The sequence below is a fragment of the Pipistrellus kuhlii genome, unplaced genomic scaffold (assembly GCF_014108245.1).
Source record: "Pipistrellus kuhlii isolate mPipKuh1 unplaced genomic scaffold, mPipKuh1.p scaffold_m20_p_2, whole genome shotgun sequence".
Lineage (NCBI taxonomy): Eukaryota > Metazoa > Chordata > Mammalia > Chiroptera > Vespertilionidae > Pipistrellus > Pipistrellus kuhlii.
This window is the reverse complement of record NW_023425515.1, coordinates 130,065,680-130,089,662: the sequence shown is the minus strand read 5'-3', so window position 1 is coordinate 130,089,662 and position 23,983 is coordinate 130,065,680. Positions and strand designations below refer to the sequence as shown.

The window sequence follows — 23,983 nt, the reverse complement described above, 5'->3', positions numbered from 1 at the left end:
AAACAACCCATCAATTTCTCCACAACTAGCAAACTTGAATGTTCTGGCAAACTCAAAAGGACATGATTTACAAATAGTAGGTAATATTTGGATCTTTCCACGAGAGCTGGGTTCCAGCTTTTTTATAAAATACAAATGTTTTCATTTTGGAGCTCACTGTGTCACTTTCTCAACAAACAGAACCTCGTATCAGCAACGAGGCCCGTGTTATGTATACAAATAGAATGTGTTTGCTCGTACTGGGTTTGCGGTCGGAGACCACACACCTAGTGGCTATTTACAGTGTTTACATTGCTCGTGGTGCCACGTGGGGCGTCTCCGAGCTGAGACCAAAGCTCGGGCCACACAGAGCACGGCCACGGGTCCCGCTGTAAGGCGTAAACCAGACTTGACTCTCCATCCGCAGAGAAGGCATTGAGTGGTGTTTGTTTTCTGTGAAAGCTTATCTGTGTCATCAGAGTGACACTAAGAGCATATTCCAAATTTGACACACGGACTATGTCTGGTATTACTTCAATGAAAAGTCTTGCAAAGTTTTAGGGACATTATATCCTTGTGCTAAGGATCTCTGTGGGGAGGCTTCAAACACTTACCAAAAAGAGTCTGGGAACGCCAAGGGCAAGCCGCTCTGTCTTCAGATGCCAGACCAGGGGCTGTGGAGAGTTGAGCAGGAACACAACGGGCTTGTGGTGAATGTGCACCGAGGAGATGGGATTCAGGTGCAGAGTAACCTAGGAAGCAAGAGAGAGAGGGGGCTCTTAGTATTGACTTTGCATAAAAATCACTTAGGATAATTCTAGCCGGTTTGGCTCAGTGGATAGAATGTCGGCCTGTGGACTGGAGGGTCCTGGGTTCGATTCTGGTCAAGGGCACAAGCCTGGGATGCAGGCTCAGTCCCCAATAGTAGGCATGCAGGAGGCAGCCAATCAATGGTTCCCTCTCATCACTGATGTTTCTATCTCTCTCTTCCTCTCCTTTCCTCTCTGATATCAATAAAAAAAAAATCTATTAAAAAAATAATAAAATCACTAGGATAGCATCTGCAATACTTTTCCAAAGCTCAGCATTAACAGAAACAAGCTGTAAGTTTATTCAGGTTCATGTCCATAGATAAGACCTATTGAAGCAGATGATTTTGCCAATATTTGATTATTTTTCACTACAAAAATGACTATATCATATGATTCAACCCATTCTAATCTCAACTAAAACATGACTCAGCTCCCAGTAATAGCGGAACACAAATAAACGGAACACATTGTTTCCAAAGTTGGCTACAACGGCAGAGTAAGTTACCTTGCCCCAGGACTGCCTTATCCTGCAAGTCAAATGACTAAGCTGGCCCCGGGAGGCCAGAACCCCCGAGGGTGTGTCACCCTCCGGACTGTCGGAGGAACGGCTTTCTTCTCTTCCAGGTAAGCTCCAACCTCTCTAAGGAGGAGTTCTTCCTAAGAAAAGTGTCGAAAACTAAGGGAAAGGGGCTGCCAAGATGAGCTGCCAGCGCTTTCATCATCACAGCTATTAGCTTGAAGGGGTTTTCCAAAGAAATGAAGTACAGGGAACACATAGAAAAAAAACTGATTGTATATAGCGTCAGCTAAAAAAGAGAAGAAGAAGAAGAAGAAGAAGAAGAAGAAGAAGAAGAAAAAGCAGGGAAGAAAACCACGAGCCTGGAGAGGAACACTATGGCCGCTCTGACAGCAGATCCAGGACTGCTGTCAGTGACCCGTGTCGGCATGAGCAGCAGCAGAGAACACCTGTCGGGAGAGCAGGACCCAGTGGGTTCAACAACATCCCCCTCGAGCACAAGGTCAAACAACAGGAATACGGGAAAGCAAAGTGCAGCACAACGTGATAAGGAAGAGAAAAGACAAAAAAAAAAAAGAACTTCAGCCGGAAAGACACAGACTGAGTGACACACTGGGAATGACCACATCTCAGTCATAAGCCTGGGGAGGTCTGTGCTTGGGGTCTATACGATCATCAGGGACTCGGCACTCAACGCTGGGCCACCTCACACCTCACACCTCCCGAGCGTTCTTCACCTTTTATCACGGGGATGGCCCTCCAGTGTCACTTAGCACACATGCGCTCAGGTCACTGGTAACGAGGCTCTAAACTGTCAATACCGGCCGGGACCGGTTTGGCTCAGTGGATAGAGCGTCGGCTTGGGGACTGAAGGGTCCCGGGTTTGATTCCGGTCAAGGGCATGTGCCTTGGTTGCGGGCATATCCCCAGTAGGGGGTGTGCAAGAGGCAGCTGATCGATGACTCTCTCTCATTGAAGTTTCTAACTCTGTATCTCTCTCCCTTCCTCTCTGTACAAAATCAATAAAATATATTTAAAAAATAAATAAATAAATAAACTGTCAATACCGATATTCGGCACAGGGTGGCCAGACAGAAAACGACAACTGAATATTTAATTTCCTCCTTTCCAATGACACAAAAAGTATTTTATTCTATAAATTACATGCACTATAGTACATCATACCATCTCATTCACTAACTGTTGAGTGTGTGTGTCCTAATATCTGAAATAGACTATAAACACTCTGCAGGCAAAAGACATCTTATATTTAATATTGTGCTTAATACATAGATCACTTTTAAGTGATTTATTTATAACAGAAAATTCATAAATGTATGTTACCTACAAGGTTTTTTTTAAAAAAACGTTAAATATATTAATGGGTACAAATAGCTAACTTATAGAAAAGTTAAAAAAAATCTTTAAAAAAATATGAGCAATACTGAAACTATTTCTGCAAGACAGCTGGGATCGTTAGGATCGTTTTTATATTTGGCACGAGGAAAAGTCCTAAAAGTCCTAAAAGCAGGCCACTAATGAACAGTAGTACATCATGTACAGCCTGAGCAAAATAAAATTTTCCTTGGTTGCTCTGACTCTACTTCACAGCGTTTGGAGATGCTATCTGCATCCTATCTAATAAAGAGGGAATATGCTAATTGACTGTCATGCCCTCACAAGATGGTGGCGCCCACAGCCATAAGATGGCGGCACCCAGTCCCCTCAGCCCCACTGGGGTGGGGTGGGGTGGGGTTGGGGGGGCGGCAGGTGCCAAACACCTCATCCAGCCAGAGTTCTCCAGTCCCTTCAGCCCTGCCAGAGCAGCCTCATCCAACCAGAGTCATCGTCTCCTCCCGCCCCCCCCCCGCCCCGGTCCCCTCATCCCTGCCTCATCCAGCCTCAGTCCCCCAGTTTCCTCAGCCCCACCTCATCCAGCCAGAGTCTCCCAGTTTCCTAGCCCCACAGGGGAAGGCAGTTGAGGGCAATTGGGTTAGCAGGGAAGGGCAGTTGGGGATGATCATATCGGCAGGGGAGCAGTTAGGTATCAATCAGGCTGGCAGGGGAGTGGTTAGGGGGTTATCAGGCTGGCAGGGGAGTGGTTAGGGGGCAATCAGGTTGGCAGGCAGGCAAGTGGTTAGGAGCCAGCAGTCTCGGATTGCGAGAGGGATGTCCCAGATTGGAGAGGGTGCAGGCTGGGCTGGAGGACCACCCCCGCTTATGCACAAATTTCATTTCATGTACCGGGTCTCTAGTCCAGTAATAAACACATCAATCACCACTATAAACAACAAAGGCTGTGGAAACAGAGTGGGGGCATGAACTGTAGCATCAAATAAACAGAGATGCACACCACAGAAAGCTCACAGTAGGGAGAGTGAAGAAAGGAGAGATAAAACCATTACTTATTCAAGAGTGCCTGAAAAAAGAAACACTCTGCCACTAATAGTACATCAGTAAAAAGTTTTCAGACTTATTCCTTCTAAAACTGTTCGCTGAGCATCATCATGGCACAAATAACAATGTATACCCACAGAGGGGACATCAACTCTTTTCCTGGTGAAGGTCTTTGCAGCCCTCAGGCATACATTTCTTTTTGGACTACTCATTTAGAATAGTAATAAGTATATATAACTCAAATGAAAAAGAGTTTTTCTTAAAATTTAGGAAACGAAAAGAAAAATAGGTATGAGACAGAGATCGGTGCTGGGGTCCAAAGTTTTCCAGATGGTCTAACGTGTCCAGCCTGGCTCACACAATCAAGGAAAGATTTCTAGGAGCCCCAGTTCTGGGAGCTTTCCTGGAAGAGGCTCCTTCTTCAACATGTGGCAATGTCTGGCCAAGATGAATCCTCAACTCCAGCACATGGGCTTAGGCAAAGCCCCAAAATCCATTTGGCAGAGAAGAATTCACACTATGATTGGGAAATTAAAAGAAAAATATTCCATACTTTTTTAGCAAAGATTATTTGGCAGGAACAGAAAGTCCCCCTCGCACCCGATCATCTAATCCCTCAGCAACCTTCCTCTTCCAGCCTTGCTCCACTTGAATAAATCTCCCTGAAAGAGAGCTAAAGGACAACCAAAAACAACCAACAAAAGAATGAAGGTATAGAAGCTCCTGAAATATCTCTTAGAGAATTCCTGCCTAAGGTATCTAATTTCTATCAGGCAGGAAAAAAAGATAAAGAAAAAAGAACTTTCTCTTAAGAACCAATTATATAGCTCAGGATAGATTACAGTTACAAAGATAAGAATATACTGCTGCCCAGCTAGTGTGGCTCAGTGGTTGAGTGTCAACCCATGACTAAGAGGTAAATGGTTTGATTCCCGGTCAGACTCCTCCAGTAGAGGGTATGCAGGAAGCAGCTGATGAATGCTTGATGTTTCTCTTTCTCCCTCTCTCTTCCTTTTTCTCTAAAATAAATAAAAACATTAAAAAGATAATAATATACTGCTGAAGATTTTCATGGGTAGATTATTGTCAGGTGATTATTGTCTAAAGATCAGAGCTGAAGCAGAGTGCAACACAGCAATAGCCGGAGGAGAAATGATACAAATGGTATCCACTAATTTACAGCTTGAAAATCTGCACAGTAATTTTAAGAGTTGACTCTTAATCCTATGTCAAATTTGCAGAACAATAAAGGCTATCAGTTACCCAGGGGCTTCATAAGGAATAGAGAACTGAGCCTGGGGGCCATGTGACTCTGAAGGCTCAGGGGGCAAAGTAGGCTGCATCCTAAGTGAGGGAACAATGATTGGTCTCTAACTTAGTAGCTTTTTTGTTCATCTTTGGGAGTCACAGAGCATTGGACTTGAAAACTTAATGTAAAATATGAATCCCCTCCACAAACACACTCACACACATACAAAACCCATATGCCCACCAAATTCTGTAGACAACGTCAAGAAAATACACCCATCACAGGACCCATGAACTCCATATTAAATACCCATTGCAGAAGAGCAGTAAAATCTAATGGCAGAAACGGAAACAAAACAAAAAAGACTTCATCCAATTAAACCAGAAATTACACCTCTGATTTGAAAATGCCATCCTCTCAGAGAAACAACTTAAGAGATGACAACTCAGAACTAAAAAACTTGCACACGCAGTGACCTCTTTTTAACATATTTTTGACCACACAGTTGCCAATAAAGCCTAATCCAGAAGTCCCTGCTCTAATTATGTTTGCCTCACACAGTGCTACATTTCAATCTTCCTAATGGCGTGAGAAAATGCAAGTAAATCTGATCTGTCACATTCCACATGTAGACACTGACCCTCAGACAATTCCAATCCTTCCTCAAAATAAAAGAAAGCTAATTGGTCTCATCTGTCCTATGACATCTATTTATATTAGGTCTTCTGAGGTTATCTGTTGCACTTCAACAAACTACTAGATGTAATTAATGTGTTTCTCCTATTTTATAAAGAAATTTAAAGTAAAACTTTTCTGGGGAATCTGAACACAGTTTTGACCAAAGTCATGGCCAAACCCAAGGAGCGTAAAGCCTCTGAGATCACCTTCCTTTTTCCCACTTAGAAGCATGTTCGTTCTTCCTTGCCCACGTTATCACCAAAATACAACAAGGATGATTTTTCTCCGGACCTTGTTAGGGTGAAGACCTTAGTTCTCCACAGATTATCTTTGTTAAGCAAAACCTATATATTGTCTCAACCTTTATAAATCATGTTATGAAAATGAACGGTGTACTACTTAACAGGAAAGAGAAAAAAACAAACAAACAAACAAACAAGAAAACACCTATTCTCTTTATGGAAAGATGTCATATAGAAATGGTTTTGAATTTCCTAAGATTCATAGTAGAGAGGCAAGACATTCTACTATAGTGATTTCAAAAATGTCTTATTAGACCTCCTACTCCTGGCGTTTACAACAAACAAAAGCAAACTGAGTGAAACAACTGATAAGAGAACCTAACAGTTGTCCAATTTTGCTAATGCGTCAGTGAGGCTCTATTTCAACATCTCTGACTGTTTAACAGCCCCTGTGGACTTGTGAAACAATGAAGTCATCCACAGCCCGACCAGAGACACTCCGGCTCTCTAAAACCAGACCAAACAATGCTCTGAAGTGGATGATCCAATCCTCAGTTTACACAGAGATAGATAAGAACCCTAGCAGCGTGTCTATAACCAAGACCCACAAAATCAGGTGGCCACCATCTATCCCCTCTTCAGAGATAAAAAGATACCCACTTAGCAATAGTGTTGGAAATAATTGAAAACAGACAAAATTTACACAGACAGACAGTGAGACACAAGGGCACCATGGCTGAATTCGAATTTCATTTACATTTGGACAATATGACTTTTAGGAAGGCAAATCTGACCCCAGATGCATCAGAAATGTGCAACCAGTTGCTGCGAGTGGGGAACAGTAGTTGGTTGCTGCTGTAGTGCTTTAAGATGTATTTCACCCTGAGAAACCCTCAAAGCTGACAATTTGCCAATGCTTATCTTTCACCATTTGCAAATTTACTAGTATGTCAAAACGTTTCCTTAAAATTTTCTTGGATAGGTAGATTTGGAGCTTTTTAAAATTTCCTTATTCGCTTCCATTTCTCTGAATTTCTAGAGGCATGTCAATCAGTTGGTGCTGAATGCAAGGAATCCTAACCCCCTTAGTGCCGCTATCCCTACCAGGAGAGACACTGACCATTCTCCCTGGTCCCAACAGTACTTGGGTCAAAGATTTCATCCTATAACAAATGATACCAAAATGATTTCACCTTGCTATTCCAAATGGCATAAAAAAAGACTTCGCACTGCTATGGCAAGTGATGTCAAGCTCCTTCCTAAATAGTTTTGTCTTGCAACTCTTTGACATGATAACAGGAACACAGCCCATCAACTCCAAAATGAATTCCTCCTCCTCCCAACAAGGACAAGATTCAGGATTGCCTGAGAGCCTCTGAATATAATCTACGATAATATGACCACAGTGGGGGGCGAGGGGAGGGAAGGACCTAAATTTGAAATGTGATGCAAAAATAAGTCTGCCCTCTCCACTCTATATTTTGAACTAGAGGCTCGATGCACAAAATCTGTGCAAGGGGCTCGGCCCTTGCAGCCCCACCCACTTGTCATTCTGTAAGTTTGTTCCACAGTATGGTCTAATTAGCATATTAGCTCTTTATTATATAGGATGCCCTGGAAAAATAATCAGGACTAAATTTGGGTTGGGGGTTGAGGCACAAGAACCCATATAAACAGAAGAATCTTTCTGAAACAACAGGCCATGATCCTCTAAAGGGATTCTGGGCGAATTGTAAGGGGATTCCAGAGACCCTGGCCCTTCCTTCCCAGAGTAGCCCACAGCTGCTCACTGCGGGGAAGAGAGGCAGGGAAAGGGAGGCACTGTGCGTGATGTGCTCTAGGGTAGGAACCTGCTGCTGGAGCCCTCAGCAGGCTGTTGCTGACTCACAGGCACTTTTCCACTGTCCTTCAGACTGTACATTACTAATACACCATGACCTTCCGGGATCCTAGTCTGCAGCACCCTCCCACCAGCTCAAGATGCAACTTCCAGTAACTCTTTCCCCATCCTGCAGGCAGAGCTGGAGCTCAGTGCTGCTCCCACAGATCACACTCTGGTGTCCACTTCCACTGTACTAACCTGTTTATACGTCTGTCATTTACCTCCCACCCCTTACACTGTGAAATCCTGAGGGCATTCTTTAAAGGCAGAAACCGAATCACACTCATTTCTGCATCCTTGGGCCTAGCACAGGGCTGGACAGTTAGTAAGCAGTCAACAAGTTTTCTGGAAAATTCTTTAAAAGTTATTCATGAAATGTGGCTCAAGTCATTATTACAGAGTTATACTGTCAAGTCTTCCTGGCCAAAAAGGGGTGGGGGAGGGTGCATCTAGTAAGGAGAACATTAACTTCACATCAAGTTTGTCTTGAACTTTAAAAGAGTCTAGAAAAGCAGATTCCAACTCATGCTACCAAAATGAATGACAGGGGCCACCTAGAATGCCTGTTGGAGAGGAATCGGGGCCATATCCAGGGTCTGTGGGAATCAACACCGGACATTCTTGGCTGTAGAGCAGTACCTATGCCATGTATGGGAACCACACTAGGCAAAAAAACAGATTTTAAAAAATATTTAATAGTTATGCAAACACAAATATGTAAAATGGGGGGAAGAGTTAGGTAACAAAGATAAAAAATTTTGACCAAATATTCTACTAGCTTTTTAGAGCAGTGATTTTCAACTAGTGTACCCCAAGAATTTTTAAAATATGCAATACCTAACAATTTAGTCAGGGTCCCTGACCTTTTTTCTCTTATATTGTCAAATAAAAAAATGACAAGCAACACAACAATAGTCATCTGGTGTAAAAGTTTCAGAATTATACCATTTTTTTTGTCAGCGCAACAAAAGATACATTTTTTGGCGTACCGCATAATTTTAGTCATTAGTCTATGTGTGCTATGAGATAAAAAATGGTTGAAAATAATTGTTTCAGAGGCATAGAATTTTAAAAGTTTTTCATTCAGGCAATAAAGTGTCTTAGAACAGTTAGAAATTAAAATTCTAGACAAATTGAAGGGACTCAATATTTGCACATTGATTAATGTGAAAAAATTTTATTTTTTTATATTCCTTGTCTCACTTAATAGATTCATTCCAAACACTTCATTATAGTTTTCTAACTCTAATATATAACCAACACTCCATATGACTATGTACTATGTAAATTTATTTCCTCTCAACTTCTACATTTTATGGGCTTAAGTTTTTTTCTACTTAAACAGTATTTTGACATGCATATGTCTATAATAACAGGACCTCAGAATGGTCTGTGTGTCAGTACCGTGGTGAACAACGGAACTGTATAATAAAGAGAACCACTGGGGTGACCAGTGGAAGGTGATTTCAAAAGTAGGCATAGCAAGAACCTGATTATTACATGACCTGAATATTGGATTAATCATTTCCATCTGCCAACTGCAGTCTCAGGTCTCAATAAAGATTGCTGCACAAGTACCATCCTAAAGTTAGTAAATGTGCAAAGGCAAAAAGTTCCATACAAAGTATACTGGTATTCAGGTAGTAATTTAAGATACTTTAAGCATGAAAGACTGGCATTTGAATTCCCCTGAGCTAGTGTAGTAACCTGAAGCTGATAAGGAATTCTAAATGGGCATACAGTGTCAGCTTTCTAGCACAAAAGAGAAATCTGGAGAAGAGTAATTACTGAGATACAGATGTCCAAAGAGTCTACCCCAGAGTCACTGTAAGAATAGTGGTGGAAACAGTAGTGACAGCACCATTATTTTCTTCCCACAACAGACAAGAGGCAGGCCCAGGGTACTTCTGTTGGGTTAAATTAAGACATACTGCTCTCGCCGAAACCGGTTTGGCTCAGTGGTAGAGCGTTGGTCTGCAGACTGAAAGGTCCCGGGTTAGATTCTGGTTAAAGGCATGTACCTTGGTTGCGGGCACATCCCCGGTAGGGGGTGTGCAAGAGGCAGCTGGTCGATGTTTCTCTCTCATTGACGTTTCTAGCTCTCTATCTCTCTCCCTTCCTCTCTGTAAAAAATCAATAAAATATATTTAAAAAAAAAGACATACTGCTCTCATCAGAAAAAGGTGCTTTGAATAATTATCTACTTAATGCCAATTTACAGGTGAAGAAATTGGTGCCTAAAGGTAAGTAATTTTTCCAAAGTCATACTGCTAGAAAGTGGTGGTGCTAGGAGAAGAAATGTCTCTCATCATCTGTTCTATCTTTTTTGTCTCCCTACCTTCCAAGCTCACCCTTAATTTTGGGTATTGGCCTTGAGGCATAGGAGAAGACAGGGAGCTACTCTACAGAAGTAAGAGGCAAGAACGGTGTTGCTTCTGGAAAAGGAAAGATAAGGAAGAAAAGATGGGGGCTGAGCTGTGAGCAAGATGGCTGGGACCTCGCACAACTGACAGGTCGTGAAACTCCACAGGGACAGGTCAGCCAGTGTTCTGGGAACAGTGCTGTCTGCAGTGCCAGCTAAAACTGTCCGAATTGCTTTGATGCAAATTGTCCTCCATCTCCTCGACAAAAGCTTAAAAACACTTGCTGTTCCCATGAAGGAGTGCTCGATGGAACTCAAAATGGTGTTGGTTATATGCTTCAAATCCAAAGTGAGTCAAGTGTACACCTCAGACACATCCCAGGCAGAATTATAAACCCGGGCAAGTGGAGGTGGCCCTGGGAACTCTAAGGCTCTGACAATCTGCAGAAACAGACCTTCCTCTGGATTTCTGGAGGCCACGGAATTAACCGAGGTGCAGAAGCCGATCATACCCTAAGCTCCAGGGGCTCCCAGGTGAATATGTGGATGAGACCAAAGTACTCTGAGGAAATGGAATTCTGGTCAGGGTAGGAAAAGCTGGGGAATTCTATGCAGTCTGTTTTCCTTTGAAAGCTCTAACAAAACAACTCCTGAAGTTTTCAACATATCTCCCCCATCCTCACCTCCCCCATCCAACTCCCACCCCAAGGCTATTCGGTCTTATCCATCAGGTTAGGATGCTAAGTAGAAATGTTTTTAGAGAAGCTTTCATTTCAGTGCTACATGGCCTATCTTGACAGAGGGAGAAACAACTCAGAAGTCAAAGCCACGTGGAGAACATGTTATCATTCTGTGTTTTGGGAGCACTTTTTCCTGGAAAAAGGATTGTTTTCTTTGATCAAATGTTCCACTATCTTTTAGATGCATGGAATTTTAAATGCTTTTAATTTAGGCAGTGAGCTGTGTCGGAACAGCCTAACACACAATGGAGCACATGTACTTTGTAGTGTTTATATTAGAGTTCAGCACTTTTGCCCCTTTTCCTCCTCAGAATCAGTTTTCTTTGAGACCTGAAATGAGTTTTCAGGGTAAGAACTATGATCACAGAAAGCAGAGGGAAAGTTGCCAAAACATGCACACAGAACGTGGCATGCTGTAGTTAAGCGCCTAAGATGGGACAATATCTTCTTAAAGCCAGTACTGAAGGGTTTATGAGGCAGCATTAAAAGTAGTTCATCCTTAGCCAGTTTGGCTCACATGTATAGACTCGTAGGGGTGTCGAACTCAATCAGAGAAGGGGCCAAATCTAAAATCCAGCCTAAATCGAGGGCCGAATGGTTTACTGAACAGTCATAAACTGTCATTGTGATGGAAACGCAGCGGAGTGCAGTGATGACAGCACGGTGCGGGCCACATTGCAAGGCCTGGCGGGACGGATTTGGCCCGCGGGCCTTGTGTTTGACACATGTGGTATAGAGCGTCGGCCTGCAGAATGAAAGGTCCTAGGTTCAATTCCAGTCAAGGGCACGTAGCTTGGTTGCAGTCTGGATCCCCGGCCCTGGTTGGAGTGCATGTGGGAGGCAACCAGTCTATGTGTTTCTCTCACATCAATGTTTCTCTCTATCTCTCCCCCTCCCTTCCACTCTCTCTAAAAAATCAATGGAAGAATTTCCTCAGGTGAGGATTAACAACAACAGCTACAAAAGTAGTTCAATACATTTGTTCTAACTGGAAAGGGACAAAGCTAAAATAAGGAATAGGATACATGGTAACGAATTGAGTGTAGTAACTCAATATCCTTAAAATCCTTTAAGCAGTTATTAATAACCTGGAGGGAAAAGGAAAATAAAAAGTAACAGAAAGAAAGAAGCAAAAGACCTAAATTGTAGGAGGTCTAAACAAGGTTCCTTATTTAGACCCAGAAATCCTGTTGACATTATTTATAGGTAAACCAGAATTGAGTGTCATAGCAGGGACTAGGAATGCATTTTACCTCGAATGTAACAAGTACAAATTTTAACATAAATTATTTGATACCCAACTTGTATAATTAATATTATACCAGTAATTCATTTCCCAGTAATGAAGAGACTGTAATCCTGTCAAAACCATACACAGAGCCCTCAAATTTAAAGCCTGATAAATCAATACTATTGAGAATTCATAAATGTATAGAGCAATAGGGGAATAAAGGGAAAAAGCAATTCATTTCCAAGTTAGTAATTTAAATTGCTTCCCCTACATGACACAAGGAAATGTGAGGTTCTTCCTAAATATTAGGAAATGCTAATTGTGTCTTAATTTTATATACACAGGCTCATTTTTATGCTTAACATGAGAATATATAAGCATCTAATCTCTGAATTTTTTAAAATATATTTTATTGTTTTTTTTTTTTTTTTTTTTTTTTTTTTTTTTTTTTTTTTTTTACAGAGAGGAAGGGAGAGGGATAGAGAGCTAGAAACATCGATGAGAGAGAATCATCGACCAGCTGCCTCCTGCACACCCCCCACCGAAAGTGCCCGCAACCAATGCACATGCCCCTGACGGGAATTGAACCCGGGACACTTCAGTCCGCAGACCGACGCTCTTTCCACTGAGCCAAACCGGTTTCGGCTCTAAATTTTTTCTGTCTATTAAACATGGAAGACATGCGTGCAGCTGGAACACCTGTATTTAGAAAGAGTTTGAAAGTTTTTTAAAGGCAAATGGAGAAGGTCCATTCCCATAACACATCTCTAAAGAACTTTCTCATTCTGAAATCAGAATCTAGAAGGCACCTAAAAGTACCAAGATCAAACAACAAAGCTGGTTTATAATTCAGCCACATCCCAAAGCCTATTAAGTCAGCAGCTGCTAGTCTTCTACTTCTCATTTTCTACTATAGTCTACCATTCTGTCTCTGACTCACCCTTTGAAAATACCACTAATGAGCAGTAAGTAGAACCAAAATGGAGAAGTAGAATGGAGTGTGGGGGGAAGCAATACAAAACATTCAGGCTTGCGTTATAAATTTAAATATTCCAAAATTACCAATTATCATGTAGAAAAAAAATTAAAATTCTCTGCCATTCATGATGTTTTGGTAGAAATAAGAAATTTGACTCATGAGCAATCTCTCTATTAAAACGTGATTTGAAATAAGCAAAATATGGTATACCCACTTAATAGAATATTATTATGCCATAAAAATATAGAAGTACTGATTCATATCACAACATGGATGAACCTTGAAAACATTATGTGAAGTGAAAGAAGCCAGATACAAAAGACCGCATATCGTGTGATTCCATGAAAAGTCCAGAGCAGGCAAATCCACAAAGCATAGTGCCAGGGCCTGGGCTAGAGGGGAATGGAAGCGACTGCTAACTGGTACGGAGTTTCTCTGCGGGATGATGAAAAAGTTCTGCAATGAGATAGTGGTGATGGCTGCACTCCACTGTAAATGTACAAATGCCACAGAACTGTACACTTCAACATGGGTACAATGGTAAATCTCTACTTCTGTGTTTTTAACACCCCCAAAAAAGATCTGAACTTCCATATGCGATGGACCAGACCAAGTCTTGAGTTTCACATCTCATCCGGAAAGACCTTCGTGTGGTACTACAAGCGACACAGCATCTCAGGAGGCTAAAAGGTCACACCAGTCCTCAGCACTTCAGATCGAAGACAGTCAACGCGGAGCTACACACTAAGTAGCTTGCATTTCCTATGCATCTTCTTTTCATTTATTCAAGTAGCATTAGTCAAGTACCTACAACACGCCAGCCTATCTTTCCCAAATTTGCTCACAGTCCAGAAGGAGACAGGCACATGAAGAGATTATTACAGCCCTAGCCAGTGCAGTGGGTAGAGTGTCAGCCCGAGGACAGAAGGGTCCCAGGTTCAATTCCAGTCAAGGGCATGCATCTCAGTTGCGGGCTCCATCCCCAATAGGGGCTGTGCAGGAGGCAGCCAATCGATGATATTCCTCTCTCATCAATATTTCTATCTCTCATTCCCTCTCCCTCACTCTCTCTCTAAAAAAAAAAAAAAAAAAAAAATTAAAATGAATAAAATATTATAAATAAAAAGAGATTATAATAATACAGCACCAATGCTGAAATACGGCCAGGTGTGTGGGAGAGAAAAGGATGTCAAGAGTCAAGAGAGGCAACAAGCAGCTCAGGCTGGGTTGCCAGGCAAAACAAATCGGACCCAAACTTCTCTGTTAAGAAACAGGCAAAATCTGCCAACATAATACATTTCTTCTCCCATTGCTTCTTAATTTCCTGAACTACTTGGATTGGCTAGAAGACCACTTGTCAGAGGTATTTTAGAAACAAAATTCACAAGCCACGTATAAGTTGAACTGGATGACCACTAAGACTCCTTCTGACGCTGCGGATTCCATGACTTCATTATTGAAATTCATGTACAGTAGGGGAGAGGGTCCCCTCAGCCCGGCCTGAACCCTCTCCAATCTGGGACCCCTCGGGTGATGTCCGACTGCCAGGATTGGACCTAAATTGGCACACAGACATCCCTCTCACAATCCAGGACCGCTGGCTCCTAACCACTTGCCTGCCTGCCAGCCTGATCCCCCCTACTTTACCCCCCTACCAGCCTGATCGCTCCTAACCGCCTCTGCTTCAGCCTCCAGCCTAAGCCACAGTCTAGCCTCCCTCCGCCAGAGGTAACCTGGCCAATCAAGAGAAGGCACCACCCCCATCACCCTGTTGCTGCTGCCATTGGCGGCCACCATGCCTGCCTGAGCCTTAGGCCGGCCCTGGGCAGTGGCAGCTGCCTTCTGAAGCTTGCCTGAGTCTCGGGCAGCCACTGAGGCTTTGTCCGGAAGGACGTCCAGAAGATGTTTGCTCTAATTGCATATTACCCTTTTATTAGTATACTTTTCTTAAGACTTTCAGAATCACTTTTACACATGTTCTATTTCACTTCTCTACAGAAGTTTGCTAAATTTGTTTTTTAAAGCCCACATATTTAACTAGGGGCCCAGTGCACAAATTCGTGCACCTTGAAAGGAACTGTGGGCCTCGAGGCTGCAATGGGCACAGAGGCGGGTCTAGGCCCATCCTCCACACCCCTGCCCACCCCCTTCCACCGCAGCCTTGTCCCCTCTCTGCTGGCAGCCAGGCTCCCACCGCTGCTCCCACGTGCTGAGGGCGCCGGCACGCTTGGACCTGCTGATGGCACAGACTGATTGCGGCCAGGCACCAACAGTGGGTGCAAGCAGGGCCAGCGCTGTCAGTGGGTACACGAGCAGTAGATGCTGCCTTGATCACCCCTCAGAAGCAGAGAGAGGTGGAGAAGCCTTCAGGGGCGATCAGGGGCGGCAGCCACCACTCACACCTGCTGACGGTGCCAAGCAATTGGACCAGCACCGGGCTCAAGCAGCAGGTGCAAGCGGTGGCTCTGGCGCCAGCTGTGTGCGAGCGGGGCTGGCACTGGCAGCAGGTGCAAGCACCAGGCAGGATCTCGGCACACAGGAGCAAAGAGTTTTCAGTAACCACCAAAGGCTTGCCCCGATGACAGCGACTGGCACCCCACCTTGGTCTGGGGCCCCAGACCCCTGCTCCACCATCCCGCTGTGGCCAATGGCCACCATGTTCTGTGCACACCCCCTGGTGGTCAGCACACATCGTAGCGACCGGTTGTTTGGTTCTTTCACCTTTTGGTCTATTTGTATACCAGGGCTTTATATATATAGATAAGCAGTACAATAAATTCTTTGAGTTTTTTAAGAGTAATTATTTCAAAAGAAAGTGATACTGGGATACAGCAAGTCTATTAGGGAAGCCATAACAGTTCTTTAGTATTTCATAAAGGTTCAGGATTCTGCTGTGGTGGGTTCAGGTCACATCTGCCCATGTCTTGGTATATGCGAGTCTGTGGGAGTTTTTTGCCTCTTGTTTAAATTAGAAATTAACTTTGAACAAGCCATTATTCTTCATAAGTTATTAATTAAATCTCCCCTAAACCTTGAAAGCGATCAAGCAATCATACAGGATTGTTTAAAAGGTTAAATAACTTTTGTTTATTATAAATATAATTCTCTGTAAACTCTGAAGACTAAGGAAAATTTTATAACTGTCTCAAAGAACATAGATGAAATGTTAAATTTGTCCAGACCATTACAGGTGGCAAATATCCTAAAAGATCTTTGATTTTCATAATAGAGAAACCTGATAGAGTCAAAGTCATCATCAGATTCCACATCCTTAAGCAAGTCCACATTTTTAACCAGAGCTAACAAGTGGCAAAGCTATATGATTTCTGTGTCTCCTGTTAATTTTTCACTCACCATGGAAGGTTTCCAGTCTACGCTGAGGGATAAAGTATGAACAATGTGCAAAATGGGTATCATCCCTCCTACAACAGTGAAGGACCTGTTGTTTCACGAGGAGGAGGGATCTTACATTAACCTCAAGCTGCTCTAAGGATATCTTAGCACCAAAAAACCGCCTTTTGATTGCCACTTTATGGCTTAAACTGGGATGCATGAAGTAAAATCTGACTAACCAGCACAGCATAATGATTGGGGGCATGGACACTTGCACCAATCCCCCTGAGTTCAACTCCCATTCCATTAATGCCTGAGCTATGTGACCTTAGGCAAATGGCTTGACCCCTCTGTGCCACTGTTACATCATCTAAAGAACAGGATAATGGTACCTACCTTTTAAAGTTATTACACATCATAAATACTAGTAATATTAATATACTAGTAAAGCTCTCACATGCTTGCCTCATAGTCAAAAATTAGGTATTAGCTACAGACAGGCCTGCAACAGGTTTCAGGAATTTTGCACAGTCATCACCTCAGGCATCACGGGAACTTTCTCCTATGAAGCTGGACCTCCCAGGCCCTTTTCCTCGTGTGACGTGCTCTCCATTCGCTACTCTGGAAACTGCTCCTACCAGCTGTTTATAAAGTGGATACACTGCTCTACTGTGGCTTAGAAACTCTCAAGAACCACCTAAATCCAAAGTCAGCAGGTGAGACCTCTCCATTCTATTTAGAAAGGTGGAGGCATGTATTAATATACTTAACTGGAGGTTCGTATTCTCACACGGGGTCAGTTTTGTTCACTTCGCAGATAAAATACTGTGCTTCTAAAGAAGGTTTTGTGTCATCAGTGCCCCCAGAGAAAGAAGAAAGCTCTTCCCACTGGATGCCCCTGACCTTTCTCTGACAGGGGCCAGCACCTGCTCCCATGTATTAAGTTAACTTTGTGCGTGTAAACTCTCTGAGGGGAGAGGTTGGGACTTGTCTTTTTATCGCCTTAGATCCTAATCTAATACCTGGCCCTCATTAGGTACTATATAAATATTTGATGATGAGTGAATGGATGAACAAACAAATCAATAAACACACTTTAAAGTGTAATTAAATCTCTTCCAAGTCCTACGTTTTCTCCCCAAGTTGGCCAGTGCCTCCTGTAACCCTATCATTTGGGTCACTCTGCCTTCCTTTCTAAATTGCAGGCAATCTGACCTAGTGGTTAAGAGCAGTGACTCAGAGCCGGTTAGAATCGCAGCTCTCCGCTTACCCGCCGGAGGGCCTTGAGCACGTTAAGACTCTAAGGGCATTAGTTTCGTCAATTGCAACACGGGGATAATACACGTAGCTATTCCATCATACGTCAGAGGATTAAACATGCCACATGTGTAAAGCACTTAGAACAGTGACTGGCACCTAGTAAAGGCTCTTTAAATGTCCGCTATCATGACTTTCACCCTCTAAAACCATGGCTATTTTCCTCCATTCTCTGGGTTCCTATAGAAGGCAGATCTTGTGTACAAGGTCCTTTGAAGTTTAAAGTCAAAATGGCTTTCCTTACAGTCCTCCAAACACCAAACTGTTGGCATCCTTAGGCTCAGCCCACACCCTCTTCCTAACACAGCTTCTCTCCGGGCATACACCAGCCCCATTAAAGCTTCTCCTTCATCATGACTCTCTTCCTCCCCACCTGGTAAGTCTATAAACCTCTTCAGCCATTCTCCTCCCAAAGCTCTTACTCATATCACTATCATGACCAGCATCTCTATGGCTCAGTAAACTCGGGCTTCAGCCAGACTTGGAGATACTTCAAAGTCCCCTATGACTTGGGAGAAGGAGAAGGGAGCTGTTTGTTTGGAAACACATCATGTTCTGAGTGAGATGCCCTGTTTCCACACATGTGTTTACCCGGACACACACCAACCGCTCCGAGGCCTGCCATAAGCTGGGTGAAGACCTCCACCAGAGACAACACCAACAAGGCTGAGACAGCTGCAGAGGTTTCTGTGTCCCTGGAGATGGAGTTTCACGGAAGGCTAAGAATCACCACAGCAACCAGACTACAAAAACAGTCCGCGGGCTTCAGCCCCGTAACTCTGGTAAAGCAATTTGTACTCCGTGAAAAGCCTGGGGCACACAAGTTGAAAAATGATCAAAGTAAACACTGGTCTTCAAGCACCATTTTGCTGTGCTGATTTCAAGGCATCCAGTCACAGCATCGGAGTTCTGCTAGGAAAGACGCATATCAAGTGCCAAGGCTCTGCGAGGCTGAACTAACTGCTCGGTGTGAAGGGGCAGAGATAGGTTCATAGCACAGTCTCCAAAACAACCATTTCAAATGTGCTCCAAGAGCAGAGCAGGGTAAAAATGTGTGCCATTATATCAAGTTACATTGCCCATGCTAGAACAGCTGTTGATCCCAATCCTGGATTTAGGGGGGGGGGGGGTGGGTAATTTTTCTGATAAAACCTTAAATAGGATTTATCCTATACTGGCCTTACATATACTAGTTCCCATATATTCCAGAAAATAAGCCTTATTTAACACTAAATGAGAAAACAACCTGACCTAGGTTATCTGATCTACTATCCTCAACCTACACTAGAGTTTACATGGCAAATAAGGAAGTATAGTATATTACTTCTATGCTTTATAGAAGCAGCAATTATGAAGTGTAGAAACAAATTTCTTCATGGATTTATAAAATCCTTCAATATCTATCAACATGATTAAAGTTAATTAAGTAAGCTAACTATAAGTTAAATATACAGGACACTTTTATCTTATTTTATTTTATTATTTTAAGAAACTCAAAGTGATGCACCTCAGTAACCTTACAACATCCTCAAAAGTTAGGTTAAAAAAAATATACAATTCCCAATAGCAAGAATTTATAGGAAGAAGATCCTCAGAACTCAACATATATTGGCAGTACTCAAATTATCTTGAATAGAACATTTAGAAATTTGATTAGAACATGTGATGTGTGCACACACTGATAATAATGCAGGTAGTCTATGAATATTGTGAAAAGCGTGGAGACATATAAACTTGTATTTGGAAAGCATCACTTTGTATGAAAGGGCTTCAAACACAAATTAGGTATAAAACTTGCCCTGAAGAAATTTAGTTTCATGGGGAAAAAGATATACAGATGTAAGGGTGTCTGTGGGGGCACTTCTGTGGACCCTGAGGGTGAAAAGGGCAGGGACAGGCAGAACTAAGGAGACAGGGCCAAGAAAACCTCAAGAGAAATGTCAAAGGGGCAGGCAGTGCGTGTAGGTTTAGGGAACATTTAAACTCCAATGAAGTTGAGAAAATACATGAAAGAAAATAGAAAAATAAAGCTGGAAAGGTAGATTGGGGCCAGCTCTAGTGGGCTATGACAGCTAAGCTTACCTAATCAGTAAAAACCAACGAAATAATAGCAGGTAATGTAATCCACTAGAATAGGGGTGTCGAACTCAATCAGAGAAGGGGCCAAAATCTAAAATCCAGCCTAAATCGCGGGCCGAATGGTTTACTGAACAGTCATAAACTGTCATTGTGATGGAAACGCAGCGGAGTGCAGTGATGACAGCGCGGTGCGGGCCACATTGCAAGGCCTGGCAGGACGGATTTGGCCCGTGGGCCTTGTGTTTTACACACGTACACTAGAATATGGCCATGGCTTGCTTCCTGATAAAAAAAAAATTGGTGCATCAAGTGTCACTTTGTTAATTTCATTAACACATTAAACACACTTCAATCGCCTCACTTATTTGCTCAAATGAAAATCTATAATAATAAAAGCATAATATGCTAATTAGACCAGACGTCCTTCCAGACGACCTTCTGGACAAAGCCGGGGCTGTGAGGGAAGCCCAGGCCCCCGGTGCCAGAGGGAAGCCAGTGCCAGCAGCCAGGGGAAGGAAGACCTGCTCTGACATGAATATCATGCATCGGGCCTCTAGTATATTATAATAGAACTAAAGAAAAAAAACATGCCGTTTTGTATAAGATCCCATTCCAAGTTTTACAGGCGTCATTTGTTACTAAGTACCAAGGAGCTTCTTGCAAAGTGAGAAAATTAAACCTTTGTCCTCAATCCCAAATCTCCCAGACCTGAGGAGCTTAGACTCTGGCTTTATCCCCAGCTCACAGGCCCTCAATAAACACTGATTGAATTTGGGGTATATTTTAACCATAAATAATCAATGAATCAGGCTGCTACTGTAAGTTACTAGCCTTGAGCATTTATACCATCAGGGTCTCATGGTAGTTCTGGTCATATTATTCTATGCAAAAATTCTGAAGTCCTACCCTTAATTCTCTAAGTTGAAAATGAGCCAGATCAAGTATATTATCTCTTTCTAGTCACTAAAGTTCTCCACCCTACCCATGTCTTCTTGAAATGCCCTAAACATTGGCAAGGCCACTCCGTGCTTTTCCAGTACACACCTGAAACAACGCTGAGTCATAATCTCTCTTACAGTGTTCTTTTCATAACAGCAAGCAAGCAAACTGTTGGTAAGTGATTTTAGAATAAAAATAGGCTTCTCTGATTTACAGAAAAAGGATTTATTGTTTGTCCTCAGGGGAAGAAGCTAATTATCTAGGCCTGAGAAACAGAGAAAAATAACTTTCACTATGAACCACAAACACCAGTGCTTTCCAATCTTATCTTCCTCTTCGTGTAAGATTCTGAACACATCATTCATTTAAAAAAAAAAAAAATGTTCTGCTGAAGTATCTCACTTTGGGACTTAGTGTCCCCATAAATGAAGAGGCTAGACTAAGGTGACCAGATGTCCCGCTTTTGGCGGGACAGTCCTGATTTTTAACAATTTGTCCCGCGTCAAATTTTAACAATTTGTCACCTTAGGCATGGAGCAACTGGTAAAGTCAATAATAGTCCCCAAGACAGATCCCAGGAATAAATGTAGCTGACAAAAAGAAGTGGGCTGATGTCTGAATTATCCATTTAGAGACACCAGGTCACCCAAAATGATATGTATACTCAATTAAAGAATAAGATTGACAAATGTTTAACCTGGTAAAGTGAATATAAGAGAGTAAAATAGGTGTGTTTTTTTTCTTTCAAGAACTGAAAAAAAAAAATGAATTTATCAAGCTTGTAAGACCAGTGTGAACATATTTTAGAGAATTTCTTTCTTTTCTTTTCCCTTTTCTTTAATTCTGGGTCAGAGCGTGCCCTGTTGGTTTATATGCTTGGCAGAAGCAAAACAAATGAAATACTCAAAACTAATCCAAAGGGTAAATTAAGATTTACCATGTCTTTTAAAATAGGTAGTGTTGACAAGATAATAGTCTTAAAACAAGTTAATTTATTTGCTTTTGCTGATTTCTTTTAGATATACTTTTCAATGAGAGAGCTATATAACTTATACTGAATTTCAGGAAGACAAGCAGATTTTTCTATTTTCTATTGAAATATACAGCTGCCAACAAATTATAATTTAAAAACAAAAGAGTCAACACAAACATTATTACACCATCAGGTTATAAAACCATTATTTTGATATGAAAATCCTTCTTATTAAGGACAAAGGCTGCTCTTGATTAAACCATAAATCATGAGGCTGAGAACAAGTCTCAGTCATTACAACTCGTTTGGTGACTAGGAATTACTGGAAATTCTTTCAGGGCAATAAGGTAACTTTTGTGTGAGGACTCACACTGGTCAGCTCTGGGTCCAAGTGTGAAGTTATGAAGTTCTCTCGTTTTTCCTGTATTGTTTACTTCTTTCTGATCTTCTCCTCCCTCCCCCCGCTCCCCCTGTCCCCAAATACTTCACTGGCTATTCAAAAGGCAAAGGAATAGGGAAAGGGGTGAAACTGGAACCAGTGGACTTGGTTATTGTAATCAGTGCTGATAGAAGTCTGAAAGAAGATAAAACCCAAAATTAAAATTCTTGTTGAATAAAAACCACTGACTCTTAGTGATGGAGAAGGTTTTAGGAATAGCCAACTCCAGACAGTTGTTGTAGATAGGTAAATTGAAGCACAAAGAGGTAAGAACATATCCTAGTTCCAAACCTGGTTATGGCATCATTGAAACTAGGATCCAAATACCCATTCCAGTAACCCAGCTTCTTTTATCTTGCCAGTGGAATTTCCACATGTCTCCTTAGATAATCAATTCTCTGTTATTGGGAAAGAAGGGCTCCCCCAGTCTTCAGAATTCAGGGACAGCCTTTTAAAACACTGGACAAGAACAGAGAAACATAATAAATGGCAAGGAACAACTTCTCCTACAAAGCACCATATGATCTGACCCTTGACTAATCCCATTCTACCATGCTCTTTCTTTATCTGTCCCAGCCACACAGGCCTTCTCACTCAGCCCCAATAAGCTGCTTCCTAGCTTAGGACCTTGATATAAGCAGATCCTTTATCTTCCCTGATTTTCTTCTGGATCTGTTCACAGTTCACTCCATTTCATCATTAAGGTCTGTCGTCAAGTGCACCTCCTCAAAGAAACCTTTCCTAACCACCCTAACAACTACCCCTCCGGTCACTCAAATACTCGAGTACATTGTGTTCAAAACCATGTGGGCATCATGAGGGCTAAAATTCTGCCTTATTTGCCATTGTATCTGTAGTTCTAGAACAGTGTCTGCACATGGTAAACACATGTTTAGAATGAATGAATGGATGGATGTGTGAAAGACAAAGGAAAGATGAACCAACATATGGTTGATTCCACAACATGGTGCCGGGAAATCCTTCCATTATGCTTTTGTTTTGTTTTTGTTTTTTTAATTGGAAGTAAAAAGAAGGCAGCTGTAGGTATAGAAAGCCTCCAGAAAGCTTACTGGCTTCTAGCTAAAGCATATCTCTAAGGTAGTTCTGATAAAAGGTCATTGCCAATAAAACAAAAATAACCAATTTTCAGCCTACGGTACTCAAAATATGTAAGAATTCAAAATCAAGTCATAATATATTTTGAAGTTCACCTGATTCTGCCAGCAAAGAGGCCTGCAATGCTGAATTTCTGGGCATCTGAATGATACATTGTTTTATTGAAACATTTTCCAAGATTCCTTTCCAAATTCAACTTCATGGTTTTTGTGTGTGTGTTTTTCCCCCCTGAAGGGCAAAACACTAACCTGTTTCCAAGCTATCCGGTAATATTTTGGCACAGATAATCCAGTAAAGAGAGTTGTTTGTATAGAAAAGAGCTATCAGTCACAGGACGCCCCAACCTGCCCCTCTTCTGCTAAGCTCTTAACCTACAGATGACAACTCACTAGTCACATTAATTCTTACCAGATGGCCATTTTATTGCAGCTCAAAGACTTACCTCCAATGTGATTAAAGTAAACAAAACTAGGAGCAATAGTTAAGCCCACATTTAAGGAGGGCAAAGAGGTTGAAATCATCTAAATGGGAGCAAGAGCAGGGGGAGGATGCGCTGTCCACACATGATCGCTACCTTTGGCAAATACTCAAGGTCAGGGGTATCAGAGACTACCAGTGTCTGGCACTGTGCCTGACAAACAACAACAGGTGCTGAGCAAATATGGATTTCATGGCTGAATAAAAGTCTAACCCTTGAGAAAGCCCACCTTGCCCACAGC

General features: G+C 42.2%; 1 protein-coding gene across 3 annotated transcripts in view; it reads right to left on the bottom strand.

Moving 5' to 3' along the window:
- TGFBR3 (transforming growth factor beta receptor 3) overlaps window positions 1-23,983 on the bottom strand; it is a 199,080-nt gene that overhangs the window by 73,403 nt on the left and 101,694 nt on the right. For all 3 annotated transcript variants that reach the window (XM_045584353.1, XM_045584354.1, XM_036443900.2), the window contains exon 4: window positions 594-731. In XM_045584353.1, the coding sequence (XP_045440309.1) occupies window positions 594-731 (138 nt within the window). The remainder of the gene's footprint in view (window positions 1-593; window positions 732-23,983) is intronic.